General features: G+C 36.9%; 1 protein-coding gene across 1 annotated transcript in view; it reads right to left on the bottom strand.

Moving 5' to 3' along the window:
- The window catches only part of CREB5 (cAMP responsive element binding protein 5), an 823,361-nt gene that overhangs the window by 495,701 nt on the left and 302,840 nt on the right, over positions 1–24,820 (bottom strand). The window contains exon 5 of the mRNA XM_053714186.1: positions 6,957–7,126. Coding sequence (XP_053570161.1) covers positions 6,957–7,126 — 170 coding nt within the window. The remainder of the gene's footprint in view (positions 1–6,956; positions 7,127–24,820) is intronic.

Raw genomic sequence — 24,820 nt, 5'->3', positions numbered from 1 at the left:
AGTGTAGTGTTAGGTTAATTGTAGGTAATTGTAGGTAGTTTATTTAATTATTTTATTGATAGGGTAGTGTTAGGTTTAATTATATCTTAGGTTAGGATTTATTTTACAGGTAAATTTGTAATTATTTTAACTAGGTAACTATTAAATAGTTCTTAACTATTTAATAGCTATTGTACCTGGTTAAAATAAATACAAAGTTACCTGTAAAATAAATATTAATCCTAAAATAGCTATAATATAAATGTAATTTATATTGTAGCTATATTAGGATTTATTTTACAGGTAAGTATTTAGCTTTAAATAGGAATCATTTATTTAATAAGAGTTAATTTATTTCGTTAGATAAAAATTATATTTAACTTAGGGGGGTGTTAGTGTTAGGGTTAGACTTAGCTTTAGGGGTTAATACATTTATTAGAATAGCGGTGAGCTCCGGTCGGCAGATTAGGGGTTAATAATTGAAGGTAGGTGTCGGCGATGTTAGGGAGGGCAGATTAGGGGTTAATACTATTTATGATAGGGTTAGTGAGGCGGATTAGGGGTTAATAACTTTATTATAGTAGCGCTCAGGTCCGCTCGGCAGATTAGGGGTTAATAAGTGTAGGCAGGTGTCGGCGACGTTGTGGGGGGCAGATTAGGGGTTAATAAATATAACATAGGGGTCGGCGATGTTAGGGGCAGCAGATTAGGGGTACATAGCGATAACGTAGGTGGCGGCGATTTGCGGTCGGAAGATTAGGGGTTAATTATTTTAAGTAGCTTGCGGCGACGTTGTGGGGGGCAAGTTAGGGGTTAATAAATATAATATAGGGGTCGGCGGGGTTAGGGGCAGCAGATTAGGGGTACATAAGTATAACGTAGGTGGCGGTCGGCAGATTAGGGGTTAAAAATTTTATTCGAGTGGCGGCGATGTGGGGGGACCTCGGTTTAGGGGTACATAGGTAGTTTATGGGTGTTAGTGTACTTTAGGGTACAGTAGTTAAGAGCTTTATAAACCGGCGTTAGCCAGAAAGCTCTTAACTCCTGCTTTTTTCAGGCGGCTGGAATCTTGTCGTTAGAGCTCTAACGCTCACTGCAGAAACGACTCTAAATACCAGCGTTAGAAAGATCCCATTGAAAAGATAGGCTACGCAAATGGCGTAGGGGGATCTGCGGTATGGAAAAGTCGCGGCTGTAAAGTGAGCGTTAGACCCTTTAATCACTGACTCCAAATACCAGCGGGCGGCCAAAACCAGCGTTAGGAGCCTCTAACGCTGGTTTTGACGGCTACCGCCGAACTCTAAATCTAGGCCTAAATGTGCACGGTCTTTTTATATTTTAACTTTTTGAGTCACCAGCTCCTACTGAGCATGTGCAAGAATAAGTGTGTATGCATTTGTGAATGGCTGATGGCTGTCACATGGTATGTGTATGCATTTGTGATTGGCTGATGGCTGTCACATGGTACAGGGGGAGTGGAAAAAGACATAACTTTTAAAATTGTCAGAAAAAAAATCTACTACTCATTTGAAGTTCAGGCTAAGTGCTATTGCATTGTCTTGTTATCTTGTATATGTTGATTATGCAAATCTACTGTGTTGACTGGTCCTTTAACCATGAAAGAAATATTTTGGGTTTCATATCCCTTTAAAGAACATCAACACAAAATTATTTAAGTCATATTTTCGTTTTATAAAATGTCTCATTTGTACATATAGCCAAGTTGGGTAAAAGTTATTTCAAAATAATAATTAAAAAAAAAGGTTACAAGAAAAAAAAAGGAAAAAATAATAATAAAAATATTGTAATTAGAAATAATGTCAATTTTATTCCAAATGCTAAGAATAGACAAATATTTACAAACTTACATTCCAAAGGAAAATAGCAGATGTGATACTGGAATGTTAATTCTCATACGCATACACTGAAATTCAAATCTAGAAAAACTAACATTCAAATAAAAATCAAATGTTAGTTTCTCAATTTCAAATGTATTTTCTTTAAATCAAATGGATAAAATAGCTCATTCTAACACTAATTTGAAAAGCAAATCTTAGAATGTTTGGCAAACATAGAACATTTGTTTAGAATGGACCAACACTCATTGCTATAAACAACTGTGCCAAAACATTTGCCCATCCCTACAAATTACATCATGTATTACTTTTGTGAATCCCAAAGGCAGAAGGTTTATGTTTGATTGACCACATAATGATATCATAGGATCAAATTATATAAATGCTTGATTCCTCATCATATTTTGTTTCAAAAGCAGGACCAAGCTAATGAGGCATACAAAGGAAAATATGAAAATAGTAAACTATTCATACAAATTTCATCACCAAATATCAGGTCTCCGGGATTTCCAAGAATGTATAAAACTATGTTATTTTTAAATTATTCAGGCTACAATTGTAAATACCCATATATCCATTTTTCATTCTCTGAAATTGTAGTGTAGAAATATGTTGCTTATAGTTAATTTCTCTAAATAGTTTTCACTTTTCATCACAGGTGTCTCCAGGGAACCCCACCAAGGGAACCACCAACATAATGGCTGGCTGATCATCACTCTTATAATAGTGATTTTCTCCCCACTATATACATATATATATATATATATATATATATATATATATATATACATACACACACCCATATATATATACATATATACAGTATCTCACAAAAGTGAGTACACCCCTCACATTTTTGTAAATATTTTATTATATCTTTTCATGTGACAACACTGAAGAAATGACACTTTGCTACAATGTAAAGTAGTGAGTGTACAGCCTGTATATCAGTGTAAATTTGCTGTCCCCTAAAAATACCTCAGCACACAGCCAATAATGTCTAAACCGTTGGCAACAAAAGTGAGTACACCCCTAAGTGGAAATGTTCAAGTTGGGATTAGACATTTTCCCTCTCCGGTGTCATGTGACTCGTTAGTGTTACAAGGTCTCAGGTGTGAATGGGGAGCAGGTGTGTTAAATTTGGTGTTATCGCTCTCACACTCTCTCATACTGGTCACTGTAAGTTCAACATGGCACTTCATGGCAAAGAACTCTTTGAGGATCTGAAAAAAGAATTATTGCTCTACATAAAGATGGCCTAGGCTTTAAGAAGATTGCCAAGACCCTGAAACTGAGCTGCAGTACGGTGGGCAAGACCATACAGTGGTTTCACAGGTCAGGTTCCACTCAGAACAGGCCTCGTCATGGTCGAGAAAAGAAGTTGAGTGCACATGCTCAGCGTCATATCCAGAGGTTGTCTTTGGAAAATAAACGTATGAGTGCTGCCAGCATTGCTGCAGAGGTTGAAGGGGTGGGGGGTCAGCCTGTCAGGGCTCAGACCATACGCCGCACATTGCATCAAATTGGTCTGCATGGCTGTCGTCCCAGAAGGAAGCCTCTTCTAAAGATGGTGCACAAGAAAGCCTGCAAACAGTTTGCTGAAGGCAAGCAGACTAAGGACATGGATTACTGTAACCATATCCTGTGGTCCGATGAGACCAAGATAAACTTATTTGGTTCAGATGATGTCAAGCGTGTGTTTGCGGAAACCAGGTGAGGAGTACAAAGACAAATGTGTCTTGTCTACAGTCAAGCATGGTGGTGGAAGTGTCATGATCTGGCCCTGCATGAGTGCTGCCGGCACTGGGGAGCTACAGTTCATTGAGGGAACCATGAATGCCAACATGTACGGTGACATACTGAAGCAGAGCATGATCCCCCTTCCTTCGGAGACTGGGCCTCAGGGCAGTATTCAGTGGTAGAATGTATAAAGCGCCTGAGAAGGCAGAGGTGATAAGGTACAGTGGTGGGTCAAGATATAAAACTCCTAGGTGGCAGGGAATGTAGTAAATATTATTTAATACATATTATGCAATAGAGAAATATACTTATACAAAAGGTAAAAGGCTAATCAGAAATAAAATAAAATAAATAAAGCGTCCTAAACAATGTACATAAAAAGCAACTGAAATGCTAGAATATTAAAAACAACAGTTGATATAAATATGGAATCATAAATAAGATAGGCAAATGATGGATGGAGGTGAGATAGGTATACCAATTAGAGGAATAGTGTCCAGTGGCGTGATTAATGTCAAACAGAAGAAAATCCAGTGTCCAAGTGTCAACAAGTACTCCAAATAGTGTGTAGTCCAAATGTCAAATAAACATCCAAATGGTGCTGCTGGTGGAATAAAAAACTAACACTGCAAAAATGAAGAAAGCAAATAGTGGTGGGTGTCTGGGTGTTAAGACACAAAAAACAAATAAAAATAGAAAAAATGTGAAAAAATGTGCGCATAAAATATATGTAAAAAATATATATAAAAAAGGTATAAAAAATTATAAAAAGGTATAAAAAATTAAAAACGAAGTGAATGTTCCTCCAAAATGGTCCTAATGGTGCTCAGTGACCTTATAAAAATAATCAAAAAAATCCTAAAAAGAAAAATGAAGAAGACATAGTGTAGATGTACAAAAGGATAAAAGCTTGTTGAAAATGTGCTTACCAACTGTCGACGCCTTTCGGCCTAATGCAAGGCCTTTTTCAAGACAATTGTAACCAATCATCATAACCAAGAGGGTTAAGGCAATGCTGGAAAATAATGGTGGCCACACAAAATATTGACACTTTGGGCCCAATTTGGACATTTCCACTTAGGGGTGTACTCACTTTTGTTGCCAACGGTTTAGACATTAATGGCTGTGTGTTGAGTTATTTTGAGGGGACAGGAAATGTACACTGTTATACAGGCTGTACACTCACTACTTTACATTGTAGCAAAGTGTCATTTCTTCAGTGTTGTCACATGAAAAGAAATAATAAACTATTTACAAAAATGTGAGGGTGTACTCACTTTTGTGAGATACTGTATATATATATATATATATACACATATATAGACACATATAAATATATATAGACACATATACATATGTGAGGGTGTACTCACTTTTGTGAGATACTGTATATATATATATATATATATATACATATATATATATATATATATATATATATATACACACATATATAGACACATATAAATATATATAGACACATATACATATATATAGACACATATACATATATATATATAAATATATAAATATATATATATATAGTTCCTAGAGACAAATGTAGCTTTCATGTAAACTTTTGCATATTTCTCTATATTTAATTCTAGAGTCAATAAATACATAAATTAAATATTAAAAATATATAAAATTACATTAATTAATTATTTTCTGATAGTAAAATTAAAATATGCACAAGGGAATGGAAAATTAAAAATACAAATCTGCAAGTTATTTAAACTAATCTCTCCTGGTCTCCTAAACTGTCCTAAACTGATGTTATATTATTATATGTATCTCCCAACTTGTGTTATTTTCTTTTTTACACAGCTGTGAAGCCTGTTGAAACTTTACAAAGAATAATAATAAAAAATTAACAATATTTGCATTAATTTCCATCATTGCATTTCTATTGTTTTGTATTGTGTAATCTGTTAATGAATAATGACAATGCTGAAAAAAATAACCATAATAATAAAACTTTTAAATTACTTACAATTATTTATTTTTTCCTTTCTCAGTAAATTCAATTTTATAGCATTTAATATTTTTTATAATTAATACATATTTTAGGTAACTTCACATTTACAGACCATTTTTACTTATTGATGACTTTTTAAAAAAACATTTACCAAGGCAATTCAATAACAGGAGGGCTGAAGATGATTTGTGTGGTGGGCAGAAACACAAAAAGAAATACGGTAAGTTAAAAGGAAAGAAGAGGAGGACAAATGACAATATCCCCAAGAGACCTCCATCTGTGAACACTTCACCACGCCTAGCGATTCAAGCTCTGCGTGGGCACAGGTGGATCCCAATCTCCTGCTGGAGCAGAACGCAGAGCCTAGCCTGAAAGAAGACTTTCATTACTGCTAGCTGTTTTTGTTGGAATGATGCCATCTCAAACATTTGCAGGTGGCTTGGCCATACTTTGACACTTAAATATTTGAGGCCGTGATAAAATCAGAATATTACTACAATATGGCGCTATACAAAGTGTTATGTGCAATCCTTAATATAAAATGTATGTTAAAAGATACATTCCCCAGAGACCACTAAGAAATTCACTTTTGAAATTAGTATACTACTTATTCCCAAATGTTTTGGTTTTAATGTGTTTTGGGAAGGAATGGAAACGAGAGGACAACTTTCCAAGTTTTATGCCTTTCATGCTCATTGCTCACGTTACAACTGTAAGAGGCATACATTAAAAAAAAACACATTTTTATTTTGTTTCTCCTCCTATGGTACATAGTAAAAATAATAAGTCTTTCTAATCCATGATATTGTTTATAAGGACAAAAAATAAAAAGAATCGGAAAATACAGAAACATTTTACATCATGTGCACAGATGCTATCTTTGTGTAGGAATAACATGTTATATTTTAGCTAATTTAATTTAAATGTGTACTGCATGTGATCAATAGTTTTTTAGATAGAGGATTCCATTTATACTGTGTTAATTAATTAATCAATTAATTAATCTTAGAGAGACTAAACAAAAAAATATAATAAACATCGCCAATTTATGACTATAATTAGCTTTAAAAAATAATCTAAAACAATCTGATTCTAGTTTATAGGTAATACACTTTTATCAACAGATGTTCCCCATTTTCTGCAGAATAAAAAAAAAATCCATAATAAAGAAAATCATTTAAATCATTCTTCATTCTGAAAAAAAGACATTTTTATATCATCTCACCTAAAACACCTGCTTTTTACCAAAATATCCACTTGATTGTTGTATTTAGTAGGACAATTAAATATTCTTTCAAATGAGAACCATATTTATTTGACAGGAAATTATTTTGATGCTCATGTCTACATTTTTATCAAAATGTATAACAGAAACTAATATGTAGATGTTTCACTGTACTTACCCAATCTGTCGGTTTGTGGAAGGTGCTTGTGTGATGACTGAGCTGGACTGCGGAGAGGGCATTGCTTGCTGGATTACAACGCTGGTATCATGGTTTGGCATTCTGCTATTAGAGAGCTGGTGTGTCCCGGGCCCACTCATACCTCCAACTGCATTGTGTATAGTAATATTCTGAAAGGAAAAACAAATGACCAACTATAAAACTTGCAGATTTTAATATGTTTAAAGGGACATGGATGTCAAAATTAAACTATCATAGATCAGACAGAGCATGCGATTTTAAGAGACCTTTTAATTTATTTCTATTATCAAATATTCTTTGTTCTCTTGGCATCCTTTGTTCAAAAGCATACCTAGGTATGCTCAGAAGAAGCAATGTACTACTGGGAACTGCTGACTGATGGCTACACACATATGCCTCTAGTCATTGGTTCCCCCAATATGTTCATCTGCTCCTGGTAGTGCATTGCTGTTCTGGAGACGACAACCCATTTGCGGTTATATGAAATCAATTATGCAATAATAAAATGCTCTAACACATTACAGCATTTTATTTTCCCTTCAACATTTTTTTTTAAATGTAAGCACCTGTTGGTTAGACTCTGGTAAGCGGATACAGTCTTTTATTTAAGCAAGTAGCTTGTCCATTTTAGTATAAATCTATGCTAGTATAGATTAAATCAACCTTTTGTACTGTTGAGTCTGGCCATTCTTGCTGTATCTGACAATGTATATATGTAAGTGTCATCTATGTATTGTACAACCACTTACAGATGTAATCAACTACAAGTTATATTATTATTATTATTATTATAATTATTATTATTATTATTAATAATAATAATATACTGTTACCTCATATTTAGCAGGTATTAAAAATATTGAAGCAGAAATTCTAAATATCTCAGTTTTAATATGCAAAATAAAGTCAAGACATTAAAATTTCGACAAATAATTGTATTGTTTATTATTACAGACAAACCAACAATTATATAACATGTAGGACTTACATTGTTATTTCCTCAGCCATGTCCCTCCCAATAACCTACAGCAACCAATTTTCAAGGTCACGCTCTCTGTTCCATACATAATTAACAGCGCTAATCACTTCTAATTCTCCCCGGGTAGAGTTTTTAGTCTAACCTAAAATATCTTAAACCACTGAACATAACAAACTGTAATTTATTAAAGTTTTACTACAACCTAAAAAAGCAATTTTTACTTCTCCACCCTAAACTGTCAAAGCTATCAGTTACATTTATATGCCATGTTATCCCACAGTGGTTTTAAAATGGTAAGGCTTTCAACAGTTTCTTAACAACCACATAAATCTCTACCTATGCACTACTTACACACAAAAATGTATTACCTGGACGGGGATTGAATAAAAACAATGATGTATTTATTTACTATCCCACAATGCAAGTGAATTTTATTTTTAATGTTTTATTTTTAAAATGTGATTTTTAAGAAAATTTACGTCTTCTAAAAACAGTCAAAGGCAATATTTTATGCCACAGAAAATGTTTTAGACAAAACTACTTAACAGTACACCAATGTATTTAGGTTTCGTGCTGCCCTAGGCACTCAAAAGTCTGTTTTCCACCCCCAGGTTTTAGGCCATTTAAGCCATAAAAATCTTTGGTCAGAGTGTAGCATGACATTTTTTTCTTCTTCATTTTTCATGGAATTTCTAAAGTAAATGAGTGGAGAGGAGGGAAGAGAAAGGAGGAGGGGAGAGATGGGAAATGAGGGAGAGAAGGGAAGGAGTGGAGGGAGATATGAGATGAGAAAAGGGAGGGAGAGGAGGGAAGGGAGGGAGGGAAAGGAGAGAAGAGGAGTTTGAAACCCCTAGTTATAGCCTGCAACCCCCTGCCCCAAACCAGCCAAGTCCCTAGTTATTTCCAACAAATCTCTTCCCAAAACCAGACAAGCCCCCCAGTTATATCCAGCAAATCCCTGCGCAAAACCAGCAAGACCCCAGTTATAGCCAGCAACCTCCTGCACAAAACAAGCCAAGACGCCAATACTTGCTAGCAAATCCCTTCCCAAAATTAGGAAAGCCCCCCAGTTACAGCTAGCAACCCCCTGCCCAAAACCAGCTAAGACCCCAGTTATTGCCAGCAAATCCCTGCCCAAAACCAGCAAGACCACAGTTAAAGCCAGCAATCCCCTGCCCAAAACCAGCCAAGACGCCAGTTATTGCCAGCAACCCCCTGCCCAAAACCAGCCAAGACCCCAGTTATTGCCAGCAAATCCCTGCCCAAAACCAGCAAGACCCCAGTTAAAGCCAGCAATCCCCTGCCCAAAACCAGCCAAGACGCCAGTTATTGCCAGCAACCCCCTGCCCAAAACCAGCCAAGACCCCAGTTATTTTCAGCAACCCCTGCCCAAAACCAGAAAAGACCTCAGTTATTTTCAGCAACCCCTGCTCAGAACCAGACAAATCCCCCCAGCCCAAAACCTGCAAGCCTCCTATATATCGCCAGCAACCCTCTGCCCAAAACCAGCCAACCTCCTAATTATCTCCAGCAATCTCCTGCCCAAAACCAGCCAAGCCCCCCTAGTTATTTCAGAAATCCCAGAATAAGCCCCCTAGAATTGCATTCAAAGCCTAGCCCAGTGTAATTAACAGCAGTCAACTGTACTCACAGGTAGATGCAGAGCTGCAAAGAGCATTTTACCAAGCTTTTAACTCCTTAGTTGCCAGTGACATCTGCTGTGCACTGCAGAACACCCAAATAGTTCAATCCTGTATCCTGAAAAAGCTGCTGGATGGTACAGCGTGTAGTGTCATCAGCAACGTATCCATGCTTCCAGCAGTGTATAACCAAGAAAATCCCTGCTGCAAATGGCACTCACTGCGCCACTTTATCCGGCTATGCTTACTATGGGTCGCCATTTGCTCCAGTAGCGAGTCCCAACCCAGCCCTGCCATGCTTCATGGCTAAATACAGCTGTGCAGTCTCATGACCACCAGGAGTGGCCAGGAAACACAGTGACCCTGGAGGGCCAAAAGGGCAGGAAACAGTGAGCAGAGCATCAAAAAGTGCCGCCCCGACATCTTCCCCAAATCTGCTACTCTATGCACGGACCTTATTGGCCTAAAGGTAAAATTATTTATTCAATCAAAAACTTAAGGACTATTATGTATGAGAATAGAATAATCAGAATTAACACTTGAATAAATGCTTTACATGTTTTTTTAATCTAGATCTTCTTGTATTTGAAATACAACTTTTTGTTTTAAAGCTTGTGAGGTGTGCCCAAACACCAATAAAGATATGGGAATTGTTCTTATTATCCATAAGGTATCTTTCCCTTGGGATGAGTCTGCATCAACAAGCACTTCCTTCTAGTTTTGAAATCAATTTGAAAAGGTTTAACCAAGCTGCCCATTTACAAATGCTGGACTTTGGACCCCATGGAAACTGATAAATAAAAGCTATTCAGCAAAGGTTAAGTCAGGTGTAATTAAGTTGGTTTATGCTAGTAGTGCTAGTTGGTTATCTGCTAAGGAACAACTTGAGACTAACTTGTTATATCCAGAAAACCAAACTAATAAATTTTAACTCAAGTGACTTGTAAGTTAGTTTCAAAATTGGTTTTAGTTGATTTAGATAGACAGAGCTAGTAAAATCATCTGGGCTGTGCATTGCCTGGGCAGTGTGCATTGTTACAACAACATATGTTCACATTTTTGAAGGGAACATTTTATAAGTGAGGCATTAAGAAAAGAATTATACAAGAATTACACTTAGTACTCACCACAGTGCTGCTTATTAAGACAACATGCTGCCTATTGACATCTGCTGAAGAAATGCACACTACATAAAGCTAACCCTATTCTCTCTCTTCTGCTTTCAGGTATGTGAATAGAGTCCCTGTCAATCTGCAAACTATTAACTGCACTCTGGTGTTTTTTCCTCTCCTGTAACTCTCTTTTGGTACGTGAATAAAGTCCCTGTCAATCTGCAAACTATTTACTGCAGTCTGGTGTTTTTTCCTCTCCTGTAAGTCTCTTTTGGTACGTGAATAGAGTCCCTGTCAATCTGCAAACTATTCACTGCACTCTGGTGTTTTTTCCTCTCCTGTAACTCTTTTGGTACGTGAATAGAGTCCCTGTCAATCTGCAAACTATTCACTGCACTCTGGTGTTTTTTCCTCTCCTGTAACTCTCTTTTGGTACGTGAATAGAGACCCTGTCAATCTGCAAACTATTCACTGCAGTCTGGTGTTTTTTCCTCTCCTGTAACTCTCTTTTGGTACGTGAATAGAGTCGCTGTCAATCTGCAAACTATTCACTGCACTCTGGTGATTTTTCCTCTCCTTTAACTCTCATTTGGTACGTGAATAGAGTCCCTGTCAATCTGCAAACTATTTACTGCAGTCTGGTGTTTTTTCCTCTCCTGTAAGTCTCTTTTGGTACGTGAATAGAGTCCCTGTCAATCTGCAAACTATTCACTGCACTCTGGTGTTTTTTCCTCTCCTGTAACTCTCTTTTGGTACGTGAATAGAGTCCCTGTCAATCTGCAAACTATTAACTGCACTCTGGTGTTTTTTCCTCTCCTGTAACTCTTTTGGTACGTGAATAGAGTCCCTGTCAATCTGCAAACTATTCACTGCAGTCTGGTGTTTTTTCCTCTCCTGTAACTCTTTTGGTACGTGAATAGAGTCCCTGTCGATCTGCAAACTTTTCACTGCACTCTGGTGTTTTTTCCTCTCCTGTAACTCTCTTTTGGTACGTGAATAGAGACCCTGTCAATCTGCACACTATTCACTGCAGTCTGGTGTTTTTTCCTCTCCTGTAAATCTCTTTTGGTACGTGAATACAGACCCTGTCAATCTGCACACTATTCACTGCAGTCTGGTGTTTTTTCCTCTCCTGTAACTCTCTTTTGGTATGTGTACATGTATATTGAGCAAATGATTTTAGGTTGTTAATTTAGTCCTGCATTTGTTGTAATTTTATCCAATGTCTTACTTCTAATGTTTTGTTAATTGCCATGTAATGCTCAATCCTTATCAATACTTGCTATTATTCTTAAATGTATAGCTGTCTTATGCCATAGTTTCAACCGCCTCCAAACTTATCTCACCCTGACCAGACCAGAATCTAACTTTCCAATTGGCCTTTAATTTGTCTTTGATTTATCAATCAAGTAATTGTAAAGCTTGTGGGATATTCCTCTATCAGACCGAACTCGGCCAGTAGTCTTGTTATCCCGTCGTCGAGCCGGAATGATAGGGAACAACCCAGAGCAGAGAAAGTTAGTAAGAAGAGGAAGGCGGCACTCAGCACAGGCTGGACAGTCTCCAGCAGCAACAGCAGAGCAATCCAAGGGCAAACCACTAGAATGGTCAGACAGGCAGGTTTTGGCAACAGAAAAGCAGTCCAAGGACAAACCACTAGAATGGTCAGGCAGGCACGATTTGGCAACAGAAAAGCAGTCCAAGGGCACACCACTAGAATGGTCAGGCAGGCAGGATATGGGAACAGTAAAGCAGTCCAAGGGCACACCACTAGAAAGATCAGGTAGGCAGGGTTCAGCAAAAAATAGGCAATCCAGAACAACAGGGTTTAATAAGCAGAGTAGTCAGGCAGGCAGGGTTCAGCAACAGTATATCAATCCAGTAGTTAAGGGTTATAGCAGGCAGAGTAGTCAGACAGGCAGGGTTCAGCAGCAGTATATCAATCCAGTAATTTAAGGGTTAAAGCAGGTAGAGTAGTCAGACAGGCAGGGATCAAACACAAGTAGGCTTTAAATGAAAACAACGATCTATCACACCCAGGAGCACACAAGGTAACACCTATACTTGGGCAGTGATAGATCGTTGTGCTGACACTTACATAGGCAAAAGATTCGCGCCAGGCATCCGGACCTGCATCAGGAAGAGGGGAGCGTGAAGCGATGATGTCAGCACCACACGCATCCAGATCTGACACAACCCCTGGCAACGAGCAGGGAAGGAGACGCCGCTCCCCTAGCAACGGCTAGAGCAGCGCGGTGTGACAGTAATTTAGTGGACACAGCTGACTTATCTGCCTATATATTTAACATTAGCTTGGGCTGTGCATTGTCTGGGCAATGTGCATTGTTACAACAACATATGTTCACATTTTTAAAGTGAACATTTTCTAAGTGAGGCATTGAGAAAAGAATTATACAGGAATTGAACAAGGATTGGGCAAGGGGCAAGACACAAGGCAAGTACTTTTGTAATATTATGTTTTATGTATCTCATTGTTTAATTATGCAATTGCTGCTGTAATAATGTGTATTATGTGTTTAATTGGTTCCCACTTTTGTAAAAATGCTCAATATATTCATATTCCTTTTTGCTACCTCTTGTCTCTATAGCAAACTACATTATTCAATTACTCCTCCTCCCTCTCAACCTGCACTGTTCACTAGCCCATCTCTCTTAAACTCACCTTACTTTTGTACTCATGAACTTTACCTATTCCTAAACTCTCTCTCCCCCTTGCACCTCGTCTCAAAAACAGTCTCATTACTGCAAATATGTATCTCATCTCATGTCACTCTCCCTCTTGCTTTTACTAACTGCTGGTGACATCTCCCCTAATCCTGGTCCTCAACAACTTCCTAGCCATGCACATCATATGTGTACCATTCTATAGACTCAGAAAACAAAACTCTGGCAACTTTACTCACATTCCTCTTGCATCTAAAGCTACTACACCTTTCACTTGTGCACTCTATAACTCTTGCACTGTTTGCAACAAGCTCACTTCTATACATGACCTCTTTAACTCCTGCTCCCTCAACCTTCTGGCCCTAAAAGAAACCTGTCTCTCTCCCCTAGACACAGCATCCACTGCTGCTCTGTCACATGGGGGTCTCCACTTCAGCCACACTCCTAGGTTTGGTAATAGACAAGGAGGTGGTGTAGGTATTTTACTTTCCTCTCATTGCACCTTTCAACAAATACAACCCATCTCTTCCCTCACATTTTCCTCATTTGAAACCCACATGATTTGCTTATTTTCTCCCCTCTCCATACATGTTGCAGACATATACCGATCCCCTGGCTCCTCAACTCAATTTCTAGATCACTTGGCTGCCTGGCTACCTTATTTCCTCTCCTCAGACACCCCTGCCCTCATTCTTGGCAACTTCAACATCCCTCTTGACAATCTCACTGCCTCTTCTGCAAAACAACTTCCAAACCCTCCAATCCTTCGGCATTTGTGACACAGCCCTCTCATGGTTCTCTTTCTACCTGTCAAACCATACCTTTAGTGTAGCCTTCTCTGGGGCCTCCTCTGCCCCATCACCACTTTCTGTCAGGGAACTGCAAGGCTCTGTCCTCGGTCCCCTTCTCTTCTCAATCTACACATCATCACTAGGTTTCCTAATTAAGTCCCATGGTTTCCAATATGATTTGTATGCAGACGACACCCAAATCTACTTCTCTGCACCAGACCTATCTCCTTCCTTGCTATCCCGTGTCACTAACTTTCTCACATCTCTTCCTGGATGTCCTCTCACTACCTCAAGCTAAATCTCTCCAAAACTGAGCTCCTTATTTTCCCCCCTTCTTCCAAAATCTCCACCCCAAATCTCTCTATAACTGTCGAGAACTCAATCATTACCCCTACCCCGCATGCCCGATGTCTTGGGGTCACATTTGACTTAGATCTTTCTTTCACTCCTCACATTCAGTCCTTGGCTAAAGCCTGCCGCTTCCACCTTAAAAACATCTATAAAATTAGACATTTCCTTACACAAGACACAACTAAGATTTGAATCCACTCTCTCATCATTTCCCGCCTCGGTTACTGCAACTCTGTCCTCTCTGGTCTCCCCAGCTGCCACCTAGCTCCGTTACAATGCATAATGAATGCCTTTGCCAGGCTCATCTTCCTTACACGTCGATCTTCATCTGCTGCACCTCTCTGTCAATCCCTTCACTGGCTTTCTCTTGCCTCTAGGATTAAACACAAAATTCTCACTCTGACATACAAAGCCCTTAACTGCACTGTCCCCCCTATATCTCAGACCTTGTCTCCAGATACTCTCCCTCCCATCCCCTTTGCTCTGCTCATGACCTCCTACTCTCCTCCTCTCTTGTTACCTCCTCACACTCCCGTTTACAGGACTTCTCCATACTGGCTCCCATCTTGTGGAACTCTCTGCCTTGCTCCACAAGACTCTCCCCTAGTTTTGAAAGCTTCAAGGATGCATACAACCTACACTAACCTTTCTTTATACCAGTTCCTCTCCTCCATTGCTATCCCCTGAACCCCCTCAGCATGTAAGCCTAAGAGTCCAGCTGTTTGTAGATCACCTTCTTAAGAGCTGACTACAACAGTGTGACTCTTGGCAGGGCCCTCTACCCGTTTGATCCCTATAAATGTTTTGTTGTACTCCGCCTTTGTTTATAGCGCTGCAGAATCTGGTGGCGCTCTAAAAATAACCGATAATAATAAATCGTCTTTGAACAGATTATAATTGGTGAAACAAGAGAAAAGAAAATAAAGATGGCACTACAAACGTTGTTGCCCTAAATAATTACATTTGGACCCCCAATGGGAGACAAAATGTTCAATGAAGTACAGGGCGGGTGCTGTACATATATAAGGGTAGATATGAGAAACAAATTCAGTGCAAGACTTAAAAAAGAATGTACTTAAAAAGCCCTCAACAACAAATTTATATACGATCACTAGCATAGGTAGACAGAAAAACACATACTTGTAGTGTCTGCATAGAGGCGTTTAAAACTTAACTTTTAATAAGCAATAATAAAAAGAAATTATAAATGTACACACAATTAAAAACACTGTAACGGTAGTACATTCTTTTTTCAGTCTTGCACTGAATTTGTTTCTCAGATTATAATTGGTAAATCAGAAAAAAGATTAGTGTAAATCAGCTTGTTACAAGTCAATTTTATTAAATTAATTGTTGGCCCTTTGCAGATAGCACATCTTTTGACCAAACTCGTTTACATTATTCAAATGATTATTAATAAAAGTCAGGCTTGTAATGGCTGGCTATTTATTGCGTGCCCGTAAACCGGTCAATTTGCACGTTTCCAGGCGTGCAATAAATAAGCGCTCCATTTGTAATCTAGCCCCTAATAATTTTATTTTTTTTCAATGAAAAATATTCTCTTTTTTTATGTCTCCTCTTTATTATGCACAATAGCTTTATTTTTGTTTAATGACTCTTTAATGTGCCTCTGTGCACAGATGTGCTGTTATAATTTACTGATGTTAAGAATCTATGTATTTTTATGGATATATTTAGAGGGAAAACTTCTCCAGCCAACTTAAAGTGTATCTAACATCTACCCTGGCTTAAATATTCCAATTATTGTGGGGAAAATAGTTTTGGGCTTTCAAAATGTGGTGTTATATATATATATCTATCAATATCTATCAATATCTATCAATATCTATCTATCAATATCTATCTATCAATATCTATCTATCTATCAATATCTATCTATCTATCAATATCTATCTATCTATCTATCTATCTATCTATCTATCTATATATCTATCTATATATATATATATATATATATATATATATATATATATATATATATATATATATAGTTTTTTTTTTTCATCCACAGTCCATGGCTGATTCTCACTTTGTTTCTGTACAGGAAATCTGAATCAGTACAAGCTGAATTTTATCCAAACCAAATAAATCCCAAGGGAAGGCTATTCAATCTAAAGTCATGTATCAGACCTCTTAAAATATAGCAGAGTAGCTTTGAGGTGTTACCCTTTAATAAAATCTCCTGTGAATTAAAAGAAAAGCCATCTAAATTCTAATTGCCCTGGTGACCTGTCATTGTATAATTGGGATTAAATAGCTTGTTAAACTCCTTTGTACTTGAGGTCCTATTAAGATGTCCACTTAAAAGCAATCATCGGGTAACAATTTAATGAAATATATACAGTAATTGCCCTTTTTTCAATCCCTGCTCTTTCCGGCATGACAAGTGTTTCTGTATGATACATCTATTGCCCTTTGTAATGCCACCTAACTTTTCTTTTACAAAAAAAAAAGTGTCATGAAAGGCCACTAAAAGTGTGACTGATACAAATGATTAACAAAGACACCTGGGGAATATGTGAGATTATATTAAACTGCATTAGAGTCTTTCTGTTTCTTACATGGATGGATAGATAGATATATAGATATATTAGACAGAATAGATATAGATAGATAGATAGATAGATAGATAGATAGATCTTAATCTATGGGGGCTTCACATATTTTTCTACTATGGCACAAAAATAAAAAAAATTGAATTGAAAATGTTCCTTGTAAAACTAGAGTGGAAATTTAAAATAGTTTAGGAAAATGGCTGGATAGTAATATTTTTTATTAGTCACTCTAAATAAGCATACTTTCCATTTTTTATTATGAATGGAAAAAATCTCAGGCAAAGGTACCATAAACAAAAAACTTTAACATCAATCTGTAACTTGACTGTCAAATGGTTACAGATCTAGGGCGCAATCAAATATACGGTGCAGGTTTCGGCGCAAGCGTGGGAACCTGCGCCCCCCGTAATTTCACCTCGCACATCGGGGTATTACATAAACCCCACCGGCAGTTCATAAAGTGCCGTAAGTCGGATAAACTAGCCATGTCCAGAAATGAGCGTAAATACAAATTTCTGGAGTCGCCAGTGACTTACGGCACTTTAGAAACTGCCGGCGCCTAAGAAAAGTAAAGAAAATAACAAATCTCCTGTAAAAGTCTAACACGCCTCCCAAAAATAAGCCCGACACGTAAAACCCCTATATCCGCAATCCCCCCTCTCATTACTAATATTAAATGTATTAACCCCTTGACAGACAACCCCCCACAAGGCAATATGCCTATTTAAACTATTAACCCCTATATCCACCATCAAACCCACACCGCAAGTAATAACTAAATTATTAACCCCTAAACCGCCATAGCCCACAATGCAATTAACCTATTCAAGTATTAACCCCTAAACCGCCATAGCCCTCATAGCCTATTAAATGTATTAACCCCTAATCTGCCGCCGCCACTATAATAAAGTTATTAACCCCTAAACCTAAGTCTAACCCTAACACCCCCCTAACTTAAATATTATTTAAATACATCTAAATAAAATTCATATTATTAACTAAATTATTCCTATTTAAAACTAAATACTTACCTATAAAATAAACCCTAAGATAGCTACAATATAATTAATAATTACATTGTAGCTATTTTAGGATTTATTTTTATTTTACAGGCCACTTTGTATTTATTTTAACTAGGTACAATAGTTATTAAATAGTTATTAACTATTTAATAGCTACCTAGTTAAAATAAATACAAATTCACCTGTAAAATAAATCCTAACCTAAGTTACAATTACACCTAACACTACACTATCATTAAATAAATTAAATTAATTAGCTACAATTACCTAAAATGAAATACAATTAAATAAAATAAACTAAAGTACAAAAAAACACTAAATTACAGAAAATAAAAAAAAATTACAAGAAGTTTAAACTAATTACACCTAATCTAAGCCCCCTAATAAAATAAAAAAGCCCCCCAAAATAGCAATCAGCCAATAGGATTGAGCTTGCAATCTACTGGCTGATTGGAACAGCCAATAGAATGTGAGGTCAATCCTATTGGCTGATTGCATCAGCCAATAGGATTTTTCCAACCTTAATTCCAATTGGCTGATAGAATTCTATCTGCCAATCGGAATTGAAGGGACGCCATCTTGGATGACATCATTTAAAGGAACCTTCATTCTTCAGTTGGACGTCGAACGAAGAGGATGCTCCACGTCGGACGTCTTCAAGATGGAGCCACTCCTCGTCGGATGGAAGAAGATAGAAGATGCTGCTTGGTTGAAGACTTCTGCCCGTCTGGAGGACCTCTTCTGCCCGGATTCGATGAAGACTTCTGCCTGGATCGGATGAAGACTTCTGCCCGGCTGGGTGAAGACGGCTCAAGGTAGGGTGATCTTCAAGAGGTTAGTGTTAGGTTTTTTTAAGGGGGGATTGGGTGGGTTTTAGAGTAAGGTTGGGTGTGTGGGTGGAGGGTTTTAATGTTGGGGGGTTGTATATCTTTTTTTACAGGTAAAAGATCTGAATACTTTGGGGCAATGCCCCGCAAAAAGCCCTTTTAAGGGCTATTTGTAATTTAGTATAGGGTAGGGAATTTTATTATTTTGTGGGGCTTTTTTATTTTATTAGGGGGCTTAGATTAGGTGTAATTAGTTTAAACTTCTTGTAATTTTTTTCTCTGTAATTTAGTGGGGGTTTTTTTGTACTTTAGTTTATTTAATTTAATTGTATTTCATTTTAGGTAATTGTAGTTAATTAATTTAATTTATTTAATGATAGTGTAGTGTTAGGTGTAATTGTAACTTAGGTTAGGATTTACTTTACAGGTAAATTTGTATTTATTTTAACTAGGTAGCTATTAAATAGTTAATAACTATTTAATAACTATTGCACCTAGTTAAAATAAATACAAAGTTGCCTGTAAAATAAAAATAAATCCTAAAATAGCTACAATGTAATTATTAATTATATTGTAGCTATCTTAGGGTTTATTTTATAGGTAAGTATTTAGTTTTAAATAGGAATAATTTAGTTAATAATATTAATTTTATTTAGATTTATTTAAATAATATTTAAGTTAGGGGGGTGTTAGGGTTAGGATTAGACTTAGGTTTAGGGGTTAATAACTTTATTATAGTGGCGGCGGCAGATTAGGGGTTAATACATTTAATAGGCTATGTGGGCTATGGCGGTTTAGGGGTTAATACTTGAATAGGTTTATTGCGTTGTGGGTTAATGGCGGATTAAGGGTTAATAGTTTTAAGAGGTAGTTTGTGATGTTGGGGTTGATGGATTTAGGGGTTAATAATTTAGTTATTACTTGCGGTGTGGGTTTGATGGCGGATATAGGGGTTAATAGACTTTATTAGTTATTGCGGTGGGGGATTGCAGTTGACAGGTAGATAGACATTGCGCATGCGTTAGGTGTTAGTTTATTTTTGCAGGCATTTTCGGGAGTTACGGTGCTCCCATACAGCCTGCTATGGCTGCCTTTTATGGCGAGGTAAAAATGGAGTAAGATTTCTCCATTTTCGCTACGTAAGGCCTTGCACTGGATATTGGATACCGATTTACAACGCGGTCCCATGTTAACCTATTGGAGTAATAATTTAGAGCGACGGGTGAAATATTCGCGCGTAACTTGTATGCTACGCCGTATATGTAATACCAAAATCGCGTAAAACTGGCCGGCGGAGGATTTTGCGGGCGATGCTGCATATGTAATGGAGGCCCTATTTCTCTGCACAGAAATTACACACTGCAGTCTTCTCAAGTTTAGCCCTTCTACACATCTTTCCCTAACTGGATTTAGCAGATAACAACTGCAAAAGACAATGCACTTTATGCTAACATAATGCCAGTGACTAGCCTTGTCTTCTACAGAAGCAAGCCCATATTATCTCCCACAAATAAGGCAAGTGGTCTTTGGCTTTTTAAAAACAATTGAAGCAAACAAGTTGTTAACTTGTTTTTAAACATGTTCACACTCGTCTGGAATCCTATTCTATAACAATACACCGGGTAAACACCTTGTAACTGCAAGACATTTCTGTTGTGTTAGTATAGAACAACATATCAGCAGACCTGCTCTTTGGGCAGGATGAGAGGGGGCACCGCTGGTCACATGGGATGATGGTATGAGATGGTGCAATTAGTTTATGAACAAATGTGTTTATGGTATAAGGAGGTATAATAAATAGTGTTATTCCTTATATAGGACACATTGAATGTTGGGACATGAGTGGTCCATACTGGGGTTGGGGATCCACAAATTTGTCGTGCCAAAGTTCCCCAAATGCTAAGGGTGGTTCTGCATATCAGACAAGTCTAAACATTTTAAAAACAGAATAGCATTTTTACTGCAATTGGTTTTTTTTAATAGCCAAACTCCGCCCACAATTTGCCTTATTTGGAGGAGCCAATCTTGGCTTTAGTCTTCAGACAACGAGGATAGCCATGGCCACAATGTTAGTATATAATACATTGTTTTGTGTTAATGAAAGATATGTAGCAGGGTTAGACTTGAGAAATCAGCAGGGTGCATTTCAAGACCCAAGAGTTAGAAAATTCTCAGTTTTGACAGCTAAATTACATCAAAGGTGTCAAAATAAATAATGAAAGTATATTGCAAAGTTGTTTCTTTAAGCATAATTAAACATTTTATTTCAAAATCTCAATGTGTTTACTGCCCCTTTAATGTGTTCCTTTAAAATATATATGAAAGTCAGAATTAAAGTTGACTTTTCATTTTACTTCAATTAACAAATTTACTCTGTTCTCTTGGTATCCTTTTTTTTAAAAAGGCACACCGAGTTAGGCTCAAGAGCAGCAGTGTACTACTGGGAACAAGCTGGTGATTGGTGGGAACACACATTTGTCTTTTGTCTTTGGCTCACCAGATGTGGTCATCTAGGTCCCAGTAGTGAATTGCTGCTCTGGAGTTGACTTTAACTATTTGTTTAACACAATTTGCAGGTGTTAGACATATAAGAGTAGATCCCAGTTCTTATATCAAATGGTATATCTGCAAAAATCCCCATAGACTTTAATGTTGATATCATTTGAGAAACTTTTCTAGAAGATGGTGATCGACTCCATAGTTGTATGCACGGCAGGCAATAGCGTAATAATAAAATGTTCTAACACATTTTTAATTTGTAGCTTTATTCAAGGATAATTATTCAAGGAAACAAAATAAAATATATGTTCTCTTGTAAAGGCAACAAAGATAAAGTTTAATGTCCCTTTAAGTTTCTGACCTTCCATTGCATTCTAAGGGTTACATGTGTTTAACACCTCTGAAAGTGTAAGCCTCAAGGCTTAAATCTGAACTGTGTAATAGCACATGCAGAATGTAAAACAAATACTGCTTTCAGTATGGACTTCCTAAGGGGCTTCAACAGTGCTAGATTTAAACAGACATATTAAAAAAAAAGTTCAAAGTGACAAATTGAGAAATTACGCAGTTCCCAGAAAATCACTGGTGGTGGTTTAAACCCAATTTTCTTCTTTCATGATTCAGATAGAGCATGCAATTTTAAGCAACTTTCTAATTTACTCTTATTATGATTATTTCCATTCTCTTGGTATCTTTTATTGAAAAGCAGGAATCTAAGCTTAGGAGCTGGCCCATTTTTGGTTCAGCACCTGGGTAGCGCTTGCTGATTGGTGGCTACATTTTGTGAAATTTTATTCATTTGAGCACCATCAAAGATTCCTGCTTTTAGTTTTTCAAAACTCAGTCCAAGGAATGATCAACAAATGTATTTGAAGCAATCCCCATCTCTGTCCAAGGCCCTAACAAATTGCTTCATCAGTCCAAGCTTGATAGGGAGTGGTGGGAGAATGATTTTTCTATGTCAACCATTGTCTTATTAATGATGTTCACTGCACCTACAGTTATATCTTCCCTGAAGGCCATGTAACTTTTTTCAAATGATCTTGCTTTGCCTTACTATCCCACAGGCTGCTCAAGCAAGTTCACCATCTTTAGATCAACACAAATAGACGACTGGTGGGCATAATAACAGAGCATCTGCAAGACCAATTTAGTATTTTCATATTCTTCTTTAAGTTTTATTGGGTGAACAACTGGAAGAGATGCATTGCAGTTACCACTGTGCAAGAAACAAAACACATTTGAAGAATCTGGTGGAATATGACATTTTATGCAATGAATAAACTTGTAAAACAATGTTACAGATAAGATTAGATTAAATATTACATTAAAAACAATGTTACAGGGTAAAAAGGCAGACTAAAATGTAATTTATAAACCTGGGATGTAATCGATAAACTCGTAACCTGGGACGTAATTGCTAAATGCTAAACCTGTGATGTTATTGATAAACTCTAAACCCGTGATGTTATTGATAAACTCTAAACCCGTGATGTGATTGATAAAATTTAAATCTGTGATGTAATTGCTAAACCCTAAAACTGTAATATAATCTATAAACCCTAAACCTGTGATGTAATCTATAAACCCTAAACCTGTGATGTAATCTATAAACCTAAACCTGTGATTTAATCGCTAAACCCTAAACCTTTGATTTAATTGCTAAACTCTAAACCTGTAATTTAATTGCTAAACCAAAAAAACTGCGATTTTGTTTGTAAAACATTTGGTTTTTGGATTATCAAATTGGGAGATTAACAACTCAGATAAAAAAATGGAGGTAAAGATTTTGAGTTTAAGGGATATTAATAGCAAAAGCATTTTAGGATTGTGATCACTGGAAAAATGACATTGGCAATATCGTCCCAGGTTCAAAAACCGTTATCTACCAAAAACAATATACTGTAGAATCTGAAATTACTTCATTTTTTCTCAGTATCTTTGTAAATACAATATTATGCCCTTGAAAGTACAGAAAATGTTTGCTAACAATACCATTTTGTAGACGGCTTACTTGATGCATGTTTTAAGGGTCAATTTTTTTTTAAATAGATATATTAAAAGAAACATGTTCCATATGTTGCAATGTCCACTGTATAGCGATTTATACATTGATTAATGATGCTTTTAGTATATGTCTGCCAAAAATCTAAAGTTCGTCTGGCTCACATAAGTCATATATTCTGTAGAATGGTCGGATTTAAGCAAAGTTTGATTGAAACATGCTCCCTGCCCAGCATGATCGAAATCTAGCCAAAATGGTGCTCACAGAAACCAAAGTAATTACAATTCTAGAAATAAATGTTTGAATCTTCAATACTGGAAAATGTGCTAATGTAAAGATCTTTATAAATAACAAACGTTGTAACCACTAATTTATGACTCCTCAAAAATGTTTGTGATATAGTGTGTGGGGATTACTGCAAAAAAACATTTTGAATACCCCTTTTTGAAAAAGTTCAATAATGGAAATCCATTTATAATATCCTTAACAGTGCGCCACCACTAGCAGAAACAAAACATATTACACCAATGTTCTAAAATTAGGTGGCAATAAGGGCTGAAAAAACACAGACAGCTCCCAAGCAACCAGACAGGGCTCTGTAACGGGACCAGTTAGGACCACGGGACCCAGGCAGAACATAAAAACAGCATATCCTGGATAATAGTGTTTTTAAGAGAAATTAACCTTATATGATGCCCATCTGAATGTTCTAATGTGCATTTTTAATCTGCTGAACTTTAAAGAGATATGAAATCCAATTTTTTTTTATTTAGAGAAAATTTGGATTCGTGAAGTTTTGAACATCTTTCCAATTTACTTCTTGTATCTAATTTATTTTGTTCTCTTCATATGCTTTGTTGAAAACCATACCCAGGTAGGCTCAGGAGCTGCTGATTGGTTGCTGCAAATATATGCCTCTTGTTATTGGCTTACCCATGTGCATATCTGTTTCCATAACAAAGGAAACCAAGAAAAGAAAGCAAATTAGATAATAGAAGTACATTTGAAATTCTCTATCTGAATAATGAAAGAAAAAGTTTGGATTTCATGTCCCTTTAATCTCTGAGACAACTGACTCTGGTTGGGATTAGACTGCAGTGTGCAAAGAGCTGAGGGGGTTATTGTATTCTTGGACCCAGGCAGCACAATGCCTTGAGCAAGCCCTGCAACCAGATCTGCAAACCAATTTATTTTAAGATTCTTTTAACATACCATTTAATTTAAATCTGCAGATTATCCTCCTTAAATACACAATAAACACCTTAAGATTTGCGATCGTTTGGGCGCAGGTTAAATTGCGAAAGTTGAAAGTTAATACTCATTGGGTTAGCGCGTACTCAGAGCTGTTAACTGTTT

The sequence above is a fragment of the Bombina bombina genome, chromosome 5 (genome assembly GCF_027579735.1).
Source record: "Bombina bombina isolate aBomBom1 chromosome 5, aBomBom1.pri, whole genome shotgun sequence".
In the NCBI taxonomy this organism is placed as follows: domain Eukaryota; kingdom Metazoa; phylum Chordata; class Amphibia; order Anura; family Bombinatoridae; genus Bombina; species Bombina bombina.
This window is presented reverse-complemented; position numbering and strand designations above follow the sequence as displayed.